Genomic DNA, 14063 nt, shown 5'->3' with positions numbered 1-14063 from the left:
GCTCCCTAACACAGCGGATACAGCTTCCCTCAAACTCACAAGTCCTATAGTTAACCCGTCCATAAAACCGAACGGTTAACTCGGACTTGAGGGGCATTATGTATAGTAAGATATTTATTGGATAAAATATCTTAGATATTTTAAGCGGTTAAGATATTTATGAGTAACTAACCAAATTTTCAAGTAATTAAGGTTATTTTTATTTGGCTTATGAAACACTTATAAATAGAAGGACATAGTCAAACACCAGGTACGTTCCACTTATGCCAGATGGACTCTAGATAATATTCTAAAGTGATAATATAATCACTTTCTTGAGAACTGAGGCTCCATAACTCATGTCTGACTTGAGCGTCGGAGTATCTTCGCAGGTAACTCCCCCCTCCGTTGGTGAGAGTAGACAAGCGCTACGAGTTGAAGGAGCGCGAACGACAATAATTGAGGAGAAGCGAGCATCCCGACATTTGGAAGCAACAAAGACACATTGGAGAACATCCATACCGAAACAATTTTAATAATTGAAGTTATTCTCATTGCAAAATACATTTATCATTTTGTCAGACAGAAATCGTTTGCTAAAATAGTAATATAAATAGTAGAGGATACAGTGCATTATCCCACGATCAAATGCCACAAATAATGCTTTCTCGATTACTTTTTTATTTTATTAATATTTGAATAAAAAGTTGTGGAGCTTAATTGTTCAAATTCAGACATTTTAACTAAAGTTGAATTATTATTATTATTATTATTAGGTTTTCTTTATTTTGTGAAATATATTAGGTGGTTTACACCATGATTGATATATAGGTGGTTCTTATATCTGCACTCATCATTTTTAAAATGATTATTTTATCCTTTTGAAAAGTAACTTCTGGATTTTATTTTATTTTCGAAATTTTTCAGAATTTTTTTTAATTTCTAGAACAGATTTTTTGGAGTTGGATTTTTATAACAAGCTTTCTGAAATACATAAAAATTAAAAAATAAATTACAAGATAATTAAGTTTGTGTATTTGTTTGGATGAAAGTTTATAAACTAAGTGTAATACTCAGACTTCAAAGGTTTATTAGGTTGACATACAATACTTTATTTTAAAAGATTACATATTTTTGTTTTATTTTATTTTTAAGATACAATACTTTATTTTATATGTAGAAAATATTTAATATAGTTTAAAACAAAATTAGGTTACTGTAATCTTTATTGACTATTAATTTTATAGATAAATGCAATTTATGAGTAAACTGATTTTAATTTATATTACCTTTATTTTCTTTTAAATCCGATTTATTACTAATTATTATTTTATTTAATGATATTTATTACTATTTACTTCATCCTATTAATAAATATTATTAATAGTATGAGTAGAGACAATACGTCAGTTCATAAAAGGTGTTTTCAGTTTTATAATTTATATTGTTTTTTAAAATATTGGTATTCATGAAGTTTAGAGACGTGCATTCGATTAATATATATATATATATATATATATATATATATATATATATATATATATAATTTTATTTTGTCTTATGCATTAAGGTGTTTTTTTCTTAAAATCAATTCTTTGGGTATCTCAATTTAGGTTACTTTTAGTAATTTTCTCATTATAATTTTGTCCTATCTTATCACTATTTGTTTGACTTGATGAATATTTTATTATCCAAATCTCTATCTTATTTTTATAATAGTAATAATTATTATTTTTATAATTATTATTATTTATATTTTAATTATTTTTTATCAGATTTAACTAAAGGTAATAAAGTGTTTTGTTACATTAGAGTTAATTTATATAGAGTTAAATATATTTTGAGTTTCTAAACTTTGATAAAATTTAGATTTTATCTTTGTTGAAAATTTTAATATATTTTGATCCTAAATTTTGAAAATGAATTGATATCCTCGTTTTAATTAATTATTTTAAATTTTAACTTGTGAAATGTATTTCACACATAATTTGACACGATATCAGTTTTAATTTAACTTAATTTGATTAAAAAAATTATATCTATTCATTTTTTAATTTTGGAAATAAAAATGTATCAATGTTTTGTACAGGATAAATTTCAATTTTATGATAACTAAAAACATATTTAACAAATTTATTTAATATTTAATTATTATTATTAGGTTTTCTTTATTTTGTAAAATATCTTAGGTGGTTTACACCATGATTGATATACAGGTGGTTTCTATGAGTATAACTCAATTTTTAAAATAATTATTTTATCATTTTGAAAGTAACTTCTAGATTTTATTTTATTTATTGGAAATTTTTCAGAATATTTTAAAAAAATTTGGAGCTAAATGTTTATAACAAGCTTTCTGAAATACATAAAAATTACAAAATAATTTTTTTGGAACATAATTTTTAAAGCAAACTTTCTGAATTAGAACACATAAAATACGTGAATTTTTCAAAACGAGTATAAAAAATGAACATTTCAAACACATGAAAATTTCTTCGTTATAATTTTATTAGTAAAATAATATTTGATTCAAAAGTCATCATTTTCATCATTCCAACTTCTCTTTTTCTTATTATATAGGTGAATTATTATAAAGCACCAATTATAATGAAAATATATTGTAATGATATCAAATTCTAACACGATAAATAATTGTGAAATTAACGATAATGATTAACTTTTATTATCTACAATACTAACATGATGAAGAAAAAGTAATGCAATAATTCATTAAATTTGAGTTCATATCTTTTAATAATATTAATATGACTCAAAGCTATAATAATATTTAATTTAAAAAATATTGTTCCTAATTTAGCATTAATTTAATTAAATTATTTCAGCATATAATCTTGTTTGATTAATATAATGTCTCAGACATACTCACTGTAATAATTCATATAAAAATCAGGTCCCTGCTGTGGTGATCGAATCCTCTCTAGCTAATTACTTTATAAGTTTGTATTTTCTGTATTTTTCTGCAAAAGTCTCTGAAACCATGCATAACACTAGATAAAAGGTTCCAAGGCTGCTTATTCCAAAAAAAAAAAAATTGCACTCAGCCAGCAGCATCTTTTGCAGAATCCCACACAGTTGATACTTCCAGCTTTCAATATACCTGAACTGCAGATTAAATAACAAAAGATAAAAAATTGTAAGAGATAAAACTCTGATATAAGAATATGATATATATATATATATATATAGAGAGAGAGAGAGGAAATTAATTATAATAAAATAAAGAGAGTAATATAGGACCTGGTTAGACAAGTTCTTTCATAAACACTTAGAAAATGGAAAAGGAAACTCCTTAACTTAATAATTAACTTATGTCTATCTTAAAAAAACAGAATTTAGATAATTTGATTGGGAAATCTTCTACCAATTAACTATAACTTATAAAAAAGTGTACTTTATCCTTTTATCTTTCTTAAAAATGTTTTAAGAAAATTTTCGAAGAGCAAGTTAATAGTTTAATAAATACTCAACAAAGTAAAGTTCAAGAATAATTAGATAGAAACTTATTTAAAGATATGGCTATGAAACATCATGGAATATGTTTGTACCGACTAGAGGTTGAGATCGAGTTGTTCATTTATTGCACGCAAACCACAATCCGATTCACGTTTTGCATCTTCTATACCCTTCAGTTGATTCATTCGGAGCTTTCGCAGCCTATTCCCTTCTGCTATGTTCTTTTCGATTTCAACTGAAATAAAAAAACATTTTTTTCAAAAACTGAATTTTAATGTTTAAACCAATGACAAACACAAAACAAGGAAGAAGGAGTGACCTTCTTTGATTATTCTGTCTTTTTGAAAAGCTGCTATTTGTAATTTCACTTGATGCTGCTCGATGAGCAATGACTGGTGAACATTCATAGTCTTTTGAATTTGATAACGAATGTTGGAGATTTGTTGCTGCATACAGAAACCTCTAAATATATTAATTACATCGAAACAATTATATATATATATATATATATATATATATATATATATATATATATATATATATATATATATATATATATATATATATATATATATATATAAAAGTTTATAGAAAAACACAGATGGCATGTACCCGGAGTGTTCTGAATTCATTTTCCAAGTGGTCAATGTACAACATCTTTTTCTTTCTGTATTTCTCTGAAGAAACTCGATTAGACATCATCCTACACACAAGACAAGGTAAATCATTTCAACCAAATTTTCAATGTAAGCCTAAATAATTTCATAATATACCTCTTTAGCCTTTTTGAATCCTCCTTTTGTTTGGCCAACTTGAGATCAATTTTACTTGTTTCTCTTTCGTAGGTTTGGTTTGTGCTGAGATTGATGCTGGAAGCAGGAGTTGTAGAAGTAGCATTGACGATGAGATTTTTCTGAGGTTGATCATTACCTGCAGAATAAGTGTTAGAAAGGCCAAGTTTGAGATCCAACTCAGGGTTGGTTCTTCCTGCAGTGGATTTTACTAGGTTTGATTCAGATTTCAGAGAAACAAGGCAAATCTTCTTTGCAGTTTCTCCCATATATCGCTGTTCTTTTTCCAAACTGCAAAACAAGAACAAACGAAAGATAATAATACTATGGAGTGCTTTCTTTATAAATATAGACAGACAAAGATCTGCTCTGGCAACAACAGGACTGTCAGTTTCTCAATACAAAACACGTATTGATTAATTTTATCTCTCTTTAAAAATATTTCTACATTAGATTTTATGGAAAATCAGCTGTAGTTGAAGTATTAACCGGTCGATTATTAAATTTTTCCATGTATTATAATTTTGGAAAAATATCTCATCTTTTGGTATTCAATTTCTATATCATGCTATTTTTCTATAGACATCTATATTATGAATAGTCACATGATTTGCTCAACCTCGTCCTCGTTTTCACAAATATGTTAATTTTTATCTTTGAATTTATTAAATTAATATTATTATCACTAATCATTACATTTAAAATATTATCAGTTTAATAATTTAAAATTTCATCACAATTTTTTTCTTAAAACATCTTAAAATGTCAAAAGAAAAATATGTACTTATATTTTAAGAAAAAGATCACAATTTTGGTAACTAGCATTGAATTGCTAATTTTTCATAAAGATTTATATCATAAATAGTTGACATGATTTGTCGATGTATATCCTATCTTACTTATAATTTATAATATATGTTTGATATTTACTCTATCTTATATGGGTTTAATATGAAAGTGTTGGAGAGTTAAAGGAAGAATGTGGGATTATTATACTTGCGTTATACGAAAAAACAAAATTCCAATAAGTCTCCTAGTTAAGATTTAACGAGAACGAGAGTTTATAGTTAGAATCTCATCTTTTGTTTCTACATAAATGTAAATTTCTTCAAGTCCGAAGTCCGTTAAAATATTGTTTGTTTTAAGATTTGAAACTCCGTCACAATTTTACTTTTAAAAAATATTTTATAAAATAAATAAAATATATATATATATATTCAAATCTGTTAATTAATATGAAAATTTTAAATGTAAATTATCATTTGAACTCAAATTCAGAAAGATTCCAGATCAGATGTTGGCAATTTGTGTTGTATTACCAAATGATCTAATTTTAAGTATATTGATATTTGATTTTCTTTGCTTACCTAAGTTGCTTTATTAGGCAACACTTAATTGCTTTCTTTTACATTGTTTTTAATAATTTGTTATTTTAAACATTATCCTAGCCTTTGATTAGCTATATTTACCTCAAATAAACATGTATAATCAGTTATTATTATCCTATTCTAGTTCATTAAATTAAACAAAAAATAAATTAAGCACAACAAGATTTCCATTTATAATTGTATACGATGTTTCATAGTTTTATTTAGTAAAATAATAATTTCATGATGTAAAACCCGATATAACCAAATTATACACATGCATTAAGTCTTTTCAATATATAAATTATTAAATATTTTTTTTAGTTCCTAAAACGAAAAAGAAATTTGTGTTTGTTTTAAATTTTGGTACATTTTAGTTTTTAAATTTTAAAAATAAATAAATATAATCATTTTAATTCATTAGTATTAATTTTTTCTATGTATTAAATGACATTTTAATTTATCATTTGAGTTCTAATATATCAAATGATGTAAATAATTTAAACGAGAACTTAAAACCTTGTTAACACATAAAAAAATTAATACAATTAGGTTATAAGAATTATATTAATTTATTTTTAAAGTTTAGAAATGAAATTGTAAAAAAATTTGAAACATAAATAAATTATAATTTCGCATTAAAGTTTAGGATTATATATATACCATTTAATTATCAAACAAGCAAGAGTTTACAAAAAAAAAAATCCAAATGTATTCACAAACTTTTCTTAACTGAAAAACAAGAGAAATATTCAAATGCTTACACAATAGGCTAAAAGAGAAAGAACTTGCATATTTTTACATTAAAAATATACGTACTAAATTAAATTCTACTTAGGTAAAACATATTGATAGCTTTTTTATGAAAAATATAACAATTAAGATCATAAATGGACGAAGGGTTTTATGAGGAAGAAAATTAGAGAGGGGTGTAAAAAGAAGAAAGAAAAGAAAAAGAAGAAAGGAAAAGAAAAAGTAAACAATGGACCATGGCCACGGGGTCTTACCCATGTCATTAAAAAAAAAATTAGAAACATATTATAAATTATGGTAAATAGTTAGTAGTATAATATATATTGACATATTTTTGTTTTTAATATAATATGAAAAAAAATATAACTTACACAAATTTAATTTTGTTAATTTTGTTCCAAATTTGTTAATGGTTGAAGTAATTGAATACATGTTTGGTCTTTTGGTGTGTTTATTAAAGAAAAAAAATTAAATTTAATATGCATCCAATTTTAAAAACACTATTCTACATTTACGATGGTTCAAATTTTTTTATTATGATAGTTTTTCTCGCGTTATAGTTGTAAGAGATATAGAAAATGTATGCTTTCTTTGATATCAAGAAAGACATTATAGAGAATGATTAAAATATGTGTAATAATAATTTTCACTACAACAAAAAATATTCTTATCTATGATCAAAATTTGTATGTAAATTCAAAAATTCATATGTAAAATAATGTTACATGATAAAAGGATCATAAGTAATGTTACATATAGACCCGTCACTTTTAATCCCATTATATGGTTTGATCATGATACACGTGGGTTGGAACCAGAAAAACCCATAGAATCAAAATGTCTCCTATAGAAAAAGTTCACGGAGTTAAAATATCTACAAAAATATTGTAGGTCAGATCAACCTATAAGTATTTTTTAAAAAAAATATTCATTTTGAATACAATAATTTATAACATTTTAAACTATTAAATTATTACATAAATTAAATACATATTAAATTATCATCATATTAAAAAATTATAACACATTAGACTATAAATTTATAGCTATATAATTTATAAACAAATTTAAAATTTTACTTATATCTATTTTTATTAGTTAAATATAGTATTATTGTTAAAACAGATAGTTAAATATAGTTGATTACCCCAGAGTTCATGTGAACATAATACAATAACTAGGAATCAGTTACATATGTATATATCAGATTTAATTTACAGATTTTTTTTTACTGCATTTGTTCAGGTGAGTTTCTAATTTAATTAATAGAGCGAGATAATTTTTTAAAAAAATGGAGTTCATATAAGGTAAGTATAGTAGTATTCACTTAGCTTATTATTCAATGAAAATATTTTATTTAATTTTCTTTTAAACATTCAATATGATTTTTTTAACAAATTGATAGAAGAGTTGGTGGTGGTATTTTTAGCTATAATGATGGCACCAGTTTTGAATATTTAATATGGATGTTCAATGATTACTTTATAAATTATATATTAAACACTTTTCCAGTTAAAAACTAGCTGGAAACTTCAAACTAGTGCCTTTTATTTTCTTTATTTTTTTTTTCAGGGAGTGTTGAACAACAGTTTGATAGGTTAAAACAAAATTATTGCACATTATTAATTGTTGTATAACTGAATTTTATTTGTTTATGAAAAATATTTCTTACAATATTTATATAGATTTTCTAAAAACATCGTAATAGTGTATAATTTTTATTAAAAAATTTAGTTTAGTATCATATTAAATATTGTTTTTGATATTTTTATTTGTTTATTTGTTTATTAAAATTTTTATTTTAACTGAAAAAAAAAGTTAAAATTTCACTTCTTTTTGGCCCCCACTTAAGGGGCTTCTTAAAAAGGGACTTTTATGAGAGTGGGTTGAGGTTAGCCCATGGGCCATGGGTTAAGTTGATACCTCTAGTTATATATGGATATATTCATATACAGTCACCTAACATAATAACACAAAAAGTTTACTTGTATCAATGTAATTTATTCGCAGACCTGGACATATATATAAGAAAAGGTTCAGCACATGTACATTGAACACTTAAAACTTAAACAAACATTTCACATTAGTACATAAATATTGTTTACATAAACATGATTGTCAATTATATAATAGTACATTGCAATAGATGCATACAATTAAGTTCTTAACATGCCTAATGCTAATAATTATGATAATCATTTTTTTCATCTTGTGGTTGATCTTTTGATTGAACATCATTGTTTGGCTGATTTTGTTGTTCACTATTTTGCGGTTGAAAAAAATTGTTGTGCAGTTGTGACTGCCAAAGATGGAAGGTATTACACGATGACATCAATAAAGCTTTGAAATTGAGAATTCATTAGTTGAATCTGCTGATCATGACTTGCTAATTGCGTTTGAACTTGAATAAAGTTCTCTGCATTTGGTTGTTGAATAGAAGATGCATGTGTCTGTCATATGTAACTTTCGACGCAGTCATCTTGAGAACTAAGATTTCCAATCCCATATATGTCTCCCTTATACCTTCCACTCGCAACCTCTAACCAACATCTATTCCTCAATCTTTCCTCCTCTAGAGGGTATAAGGGACTACATTCTAAGACACCAACAAATGTAGTCTTAGATATTGCTTGAGAAAATCTTGTTTGAAAATCTTCCCATTAAATAAATAAATGTTTGCGTTAAATATATACTTAAGGGTTTGAACGTAATACAATATATTGTTAAATATATACTTAAGGGTTTGAAATGTAATACAATATATAATAGATAATTACAAAATTTATAGCACGAAACCCAAGTCCAATCAACATATTCAACGTGAAATTAAAGCTTAACACCCCAATCTAACACCAACAATATAAGGTTAAGAACATCTACCTGACCTACGTTCAAAAAACCACAAACCTAAATTGAAGACCAATTTCAGTAGATTCTTCAACCTCAATTTAACCCTAATCACAAATCCCTTCGAAAGTAATTGTAATTTTCTTTTATAGAATAACTTAAACTCTTAACATTGCCACATCAATTGGGTTGATCTTGCCATATATTTCAAAACTAGACAACTTATTGATTATTGACTAAGGTGGATATTATGTCGTTAGCGTTTTAAACGTCGTCAGCAAAAAGGATTAAATTGAACCAATTTTACAAAAGATAAGACCACTTTGAACATCTCAAAAATAAGAGAGTCAATTTGAACAAAACTAATTAATAAGAGGACCAAAATATGTATTAAGTCTATATTTTTAAGTTGTCTTTTGAGGTTAATAGTTTTACATATTTGTTTTGGTGTAATGTTTTTGTATGTTATAAGTGTTTTGTTGTTGTTTATGAGTACAAATTCCAAGTGAATTTGAGATGCTTACCTTTGGAAAGGTCTGAATATCTTCTTCAGGATGAATTGACCATATGTCAATTACATTCTTTTAGTTAGTGGTGTCTTCAAGTTAGAATAATACAAAATGAATAGTTACACAAGTATGGAGTGAATCACACATTAAGGTAAGTTGTTTCATTATTTGGTTTGATATAGAGATCAATTGTGAGACTTAGATAAACAATATGCTTGTAATTTAGAGATTTACACATGTAAATAAATAAGTATTAAATACATTTCAAGATAGAAGTAGATTTTTCCTTTGATTCCGTATATGGGACAAGACTAATGTAAATGACATATTGTAAAATAACTTCAATTGAATAGTAAAGTTGAAAGAGAAATTAGAGATTAATAAAGAGAACACTTTGTTAAGTTGAGTGTCCCAACTGTGAGAAGCATTTGGTAAAGAAGAAAAATGAATACATATGTTTGGTACATTATTCATAGTTAAACAAAATTATTCAAGAGAAATAGTTTGATTTTTAAAATAGACACTAGATTTTGGTATCACTCATTTAAGTAAAAATTACAATTCTTCAAATTAAAAATGAATAGTAAAAACATTTAGTGTTACTAATTGAATTGATGAATGTTCTTGAGATATTTATGGATAACGTAAATATGATCTCTTGTATCTTTTATGACGTTATAGTTTATATCTTATGAAGACGCTTAAGAACTAACTAAGGTCAATGATAAGCATCTTGAATAAAATTAGTATAAGTAGGAGTTTTGCTTGCCAAATATGGAAATTTTAGAATGTTACTTAAAATCACATCCCTTGAACAAGCAAACTAAAAAGAAATATTGGTGTTATACATGTATTGAGAGTGTCAAAATGCCACTTTAACAAAATGACGTGAAATTGAGAATGAATACGGTTAACTATGTTTGATCAACATATTATTATATTAGATATTGATACTTTGACAATATTTTTTTGACAACATTTCAATACTATTTGATTGGTCTATGTTGGTGTTTATAATTATTATTATTGATTTATAGAATAATTTTCGACCAATATGTTAAAATGTTGTCAATTATCCTATTATATTTTGCAAAGAATATTAGAATAAGATTTAACTAACTAATATTTAATTAATGTGTAGCCGTTATTACTTTGTTGAAGAAGCAGAGTTGAAATGAGGCCTTAAAATGGGATCCGAAAGGTGGAAAAATCAAAAGGTCTTTGGGGGTTTCACAAGAAATCCATCTCACCACGCTCTCATGATTTTTCCCGGTTGCGTCATGTTTAGGAGCACCACAGTCCAAATGGTTGACCGAATCGCTTATCTTTCTGGTCCTCCTCTCCAACCACCTACCACGAGACTCACTTTCCTTTCTCCTTCTTCCCTTTTTCTTTTCAAACTCAAACCCACTTCCCTCTTCTCTTCCTCCTCCTCCTTCTTCTCTCTCACTTCCCCTCCACGATCCACCATGCTGCACCACGACCCTCTTGTCTCTGACATCTACGCCACTGCCATTTCCGCCATTGTCGCCTTGTCCTTTCTTAGACTCTGGCAAGAGACTGCAAAACGAGACATATTCGACAAGGTGGGTCAGAAGATTGCTTTTTTTGTTCTGGGGTAGGGTTAAGTTCAACAAAATGATGCTGGGCTTCGGATTTTGGGTCAATTTAGTGTTGACGTGTGGAAATGACTGTTTCTGTAATGCGACAGCTTTAGTGGGGTGTTTTCTATGTTTTTGAATTGTGAGAAATTAAGTTTACTTTTTAAGTTAATGGTTTTATGAAGTAGATGAAAAGTGGGATATTTTTTATTGAAGCAGAAGAAATTTAGAGATCACAGAATATTAGCACTGGGAAAAGTTTAAATTATTATTGTATGTTGGAAATGGCTACTCCTCTAAGACCTCGTTTTTGTCTCCAATTTTGAGACATGTCATCATATCACGTTTGTGCCTACACTAAAGAAGCAGTGATGTAAGTCCTCGACCTATTCTTTTTATCTGTTGCTTTAGTGCTCTCAGCTTATGCTTTTGTTAACCGTGTTGATTAATCCTTTGTTGACCCACAGAGGAATAGGCCAAGGTCTTAATTGTTTCTCTAGTATAGGGACTGATAGATCAAGGATTTGTATACGATTTACTGTTCCAAAGGGTGTAAATTTTGAAGAAAAATGTTTTATTGCTATCTTGCTTTTTCTCTTTAAGACTGATGTCCTATGCATTTAGAATCAATGAGTTGTGCAGTATTTTGTTTGGTTTTCATTGTGCTATGCTGTCTTTTGAGGAGTGTTATGAATTTTATTTGTGATTTAAAAATAGATGCTGAGTTGCTGTGTTTCTAATGTACCTTGTTTGCTTTAGCAGAATTCTCATAAACTATTTTTAATGTTTAGAAATTAAATAGGAAACTTGTACATATAAGCATTGGGCTGATGTTCATGCTCTGCTGGCCATTATTCAGGTAATTCTATAGTGTATGAATTATGGAGCCTGTTCAGAGCTCTGTTGCAATTTCTCTTATTGAATGACCTTTCTTAACTCATTACAGTACTGAGAATAGGGCTCCGTTCTTTGCTGCTTTAATTCCGGGAGTGAATATAATTCGGATGCTTGTTACTGGACTTGGAATAGTGAAAGATGAGGCCACAGTGAAATCAATGAGTAGATTTGGAGATTACAGGTTGCAGTATTGTATTCTTGAGTCCCAGTGAGAAATATTTGAATCTGGAAACAATTAAAACTTGGCTCATTCTACATTTAGTTCTTCTGCCTAGAAAAGTATTTGTCATATTGTCAAGTTGTTAAGCTGATACTGATCAATCTAAACCAAACAAAATGAATATATTTGACTGTTTATTATGGTATATAAAAAGCAAGATTTGAGTAATGCTATAAATTGTAACCATGCCAAATGGGTTGTGAGATGTTCTTCATTGATTGGTTATTCATTACATATCATTCATTACTTAATTTGTTCTCAGTTCTTCTTGTGCACCAGGGAACTTCTTAAAGGACCACTGTATTATGCTACGACTATTACTTTGGCATCCATAATATACTGGAGAACTTCACCTGTCTCCATTGCTGCAATATGTAATCTGTGTGCAGGCGATGGTAATGTTGCCACCAGGTGTTCTTTTAAAATATCAAACTAGGAAAGAAAGAAAAAATCACCTCTACATCATTATCAGGAGCAGAGAAACTTCATTCTGTTGCTCCTTACAAGGAGTGTATATGATTGTTTTCTTATTTTGTTTCAGGCATGGCTGATATTGTTGGAAGGAGATTTGGTGGTGTAAAGATATATTACAACAAAAACAAGTCATATGCCGGTTCAATTGCAATGGCGTCTGCTGGATTCTTAGCTTCTATTGCGTAACTTTCAGTTGGCTTATGTTGTGTTTGTTTTCTTTTGCCCTTAAGTGGTAACCCAGAGCCTAGTTAACAGTTAGTGTTTTGCAGGTATATGTGGTATTTTTCCTCATTTGGATATATGGAGGGAAGCTGGAAATTGGTTCTTGGTTTTCTGTTAGTGTCTGTTGGCACAGCATTTGTAGAGTCCCTTCCTATCAGCACAGAGCTTGATGACAACCTTACGGTTCCCCTGACCTCCATATTGTTGGGCAGTGTTATTTTCTGATATGAAGCATACAAGGCAGTAGGAATTAGTTCTCTATATCTTCCCTTCAGTTGGAAAATGTTCATTCTGTATATGTTAATCTGTCAGTTTTGTAACTGACTGATGCTTGTAGTGTATGTTCACAATCAATGCATTAATGCATACAGGGCAATTTTCTGCCTTGTCTTCTTAGCATGGATGAATGCTTATATTTCTGGTTGACAATCCAGCTTTGAGTATAGTTGAATATAGTGAAAAACTATATATTAGATTAATCCAACTTGGGCGCGTGACTAACTGCAGGGACTACACCCATATTTATGTGACTTGCAGTGCCTTGGAAACCTACTCCCCCTTAGTGTGAAGGGCGGAAATGTGAAATATCACAGTTGCTGGACCACTAAAACAAAACCAAATATTAAGCTACAATGCTGAAACAAAGACATCAAAGATTCAAAGATACGTTGGAGGTCCAAAATTTGTTTGCTGGACAACTCCCAAGTGTGATACTTAGCAGTGTATCACAAGAAGATTGGGCTAAACTCTAACCCAAGAAGAACTGACGCAGTTGCGTTTGTCTGAGGCGGTAGCGACTGCAGCGGCGGTTGACTGCTATAAAACTGTAGGGACTAAATTGCCATCACTGACTGATGGGGCCTGTAGTGGCTGGAAGCGACAAAACTGCAAGGACTGCCATCACTAACTGACGAGGTGATGGGGGCCTA

At 28.1% G+C, this 14063-nt stretch overlaps 1 protein-coding gene across 3 annotated transcripts; it reads left to right on the top strand.

The window, feature by feature from the left end:
* The first annotated feature begins 10890 nt into the window (after nt 1-10890).
* On the top strand, nt 10891-13534 carry LOC108341074 (probable phytol kinase 3, chloroplastic). Of its 3 annotated transcripts, none has more exons than XM_017578691.2 (6): nt 10891-11306; nt 12113-12180; nt 12268-12399; nt 12718-12833; nt 12980-13094; nt 13182-13534. In XM_017578691.2, the coding sequence occupies exons 1-6, from the start codon at nt 10908-10910 to the stop codon at nt 13357-13359; spliced, it is 1008 nt and encodes a 335-aa protein (XP_017434180.1). In that variant the 5' UTR covers nt 10891-10907; the 3' UTR covers nt 13360-13534. The 3 variants fall into 3 exon arrangements, with proteins under 3 accessions (XP_017434180.1, XP_052735412.1, XP_052735413.1); XM_052879453.1 differs by lacking the exon at nt 10891-11306 and adding an exon at nt 11313-11694 and having other exon boundaries at nt 12124-12180; XM_052879452.1 differs by lacking the exons at nt 12113-12180; nt 12268-12399 and having other exon boundaries at nt 12701-12833.
* Nucleotides 13535-14063: the final 529 nt, after the last annotated feature.

This window comes from Vigna angularis, chromosome 6, assembly GCF_016808095.1.
Source record: "Vigna angularis cultivar LongXiaoDou No.4 chromosome 6, ASM1680809v1, whole genome shotgun sequence".
NCBI lineage: Eukaryota > Viridiplantae > Streptophyta > Magnoliopsida > Fabales > Fabaceae > Vigna > Vigna angularis.
This window is presented reverse-complemented; position numbering and strand designations above follow the sequence as displayed.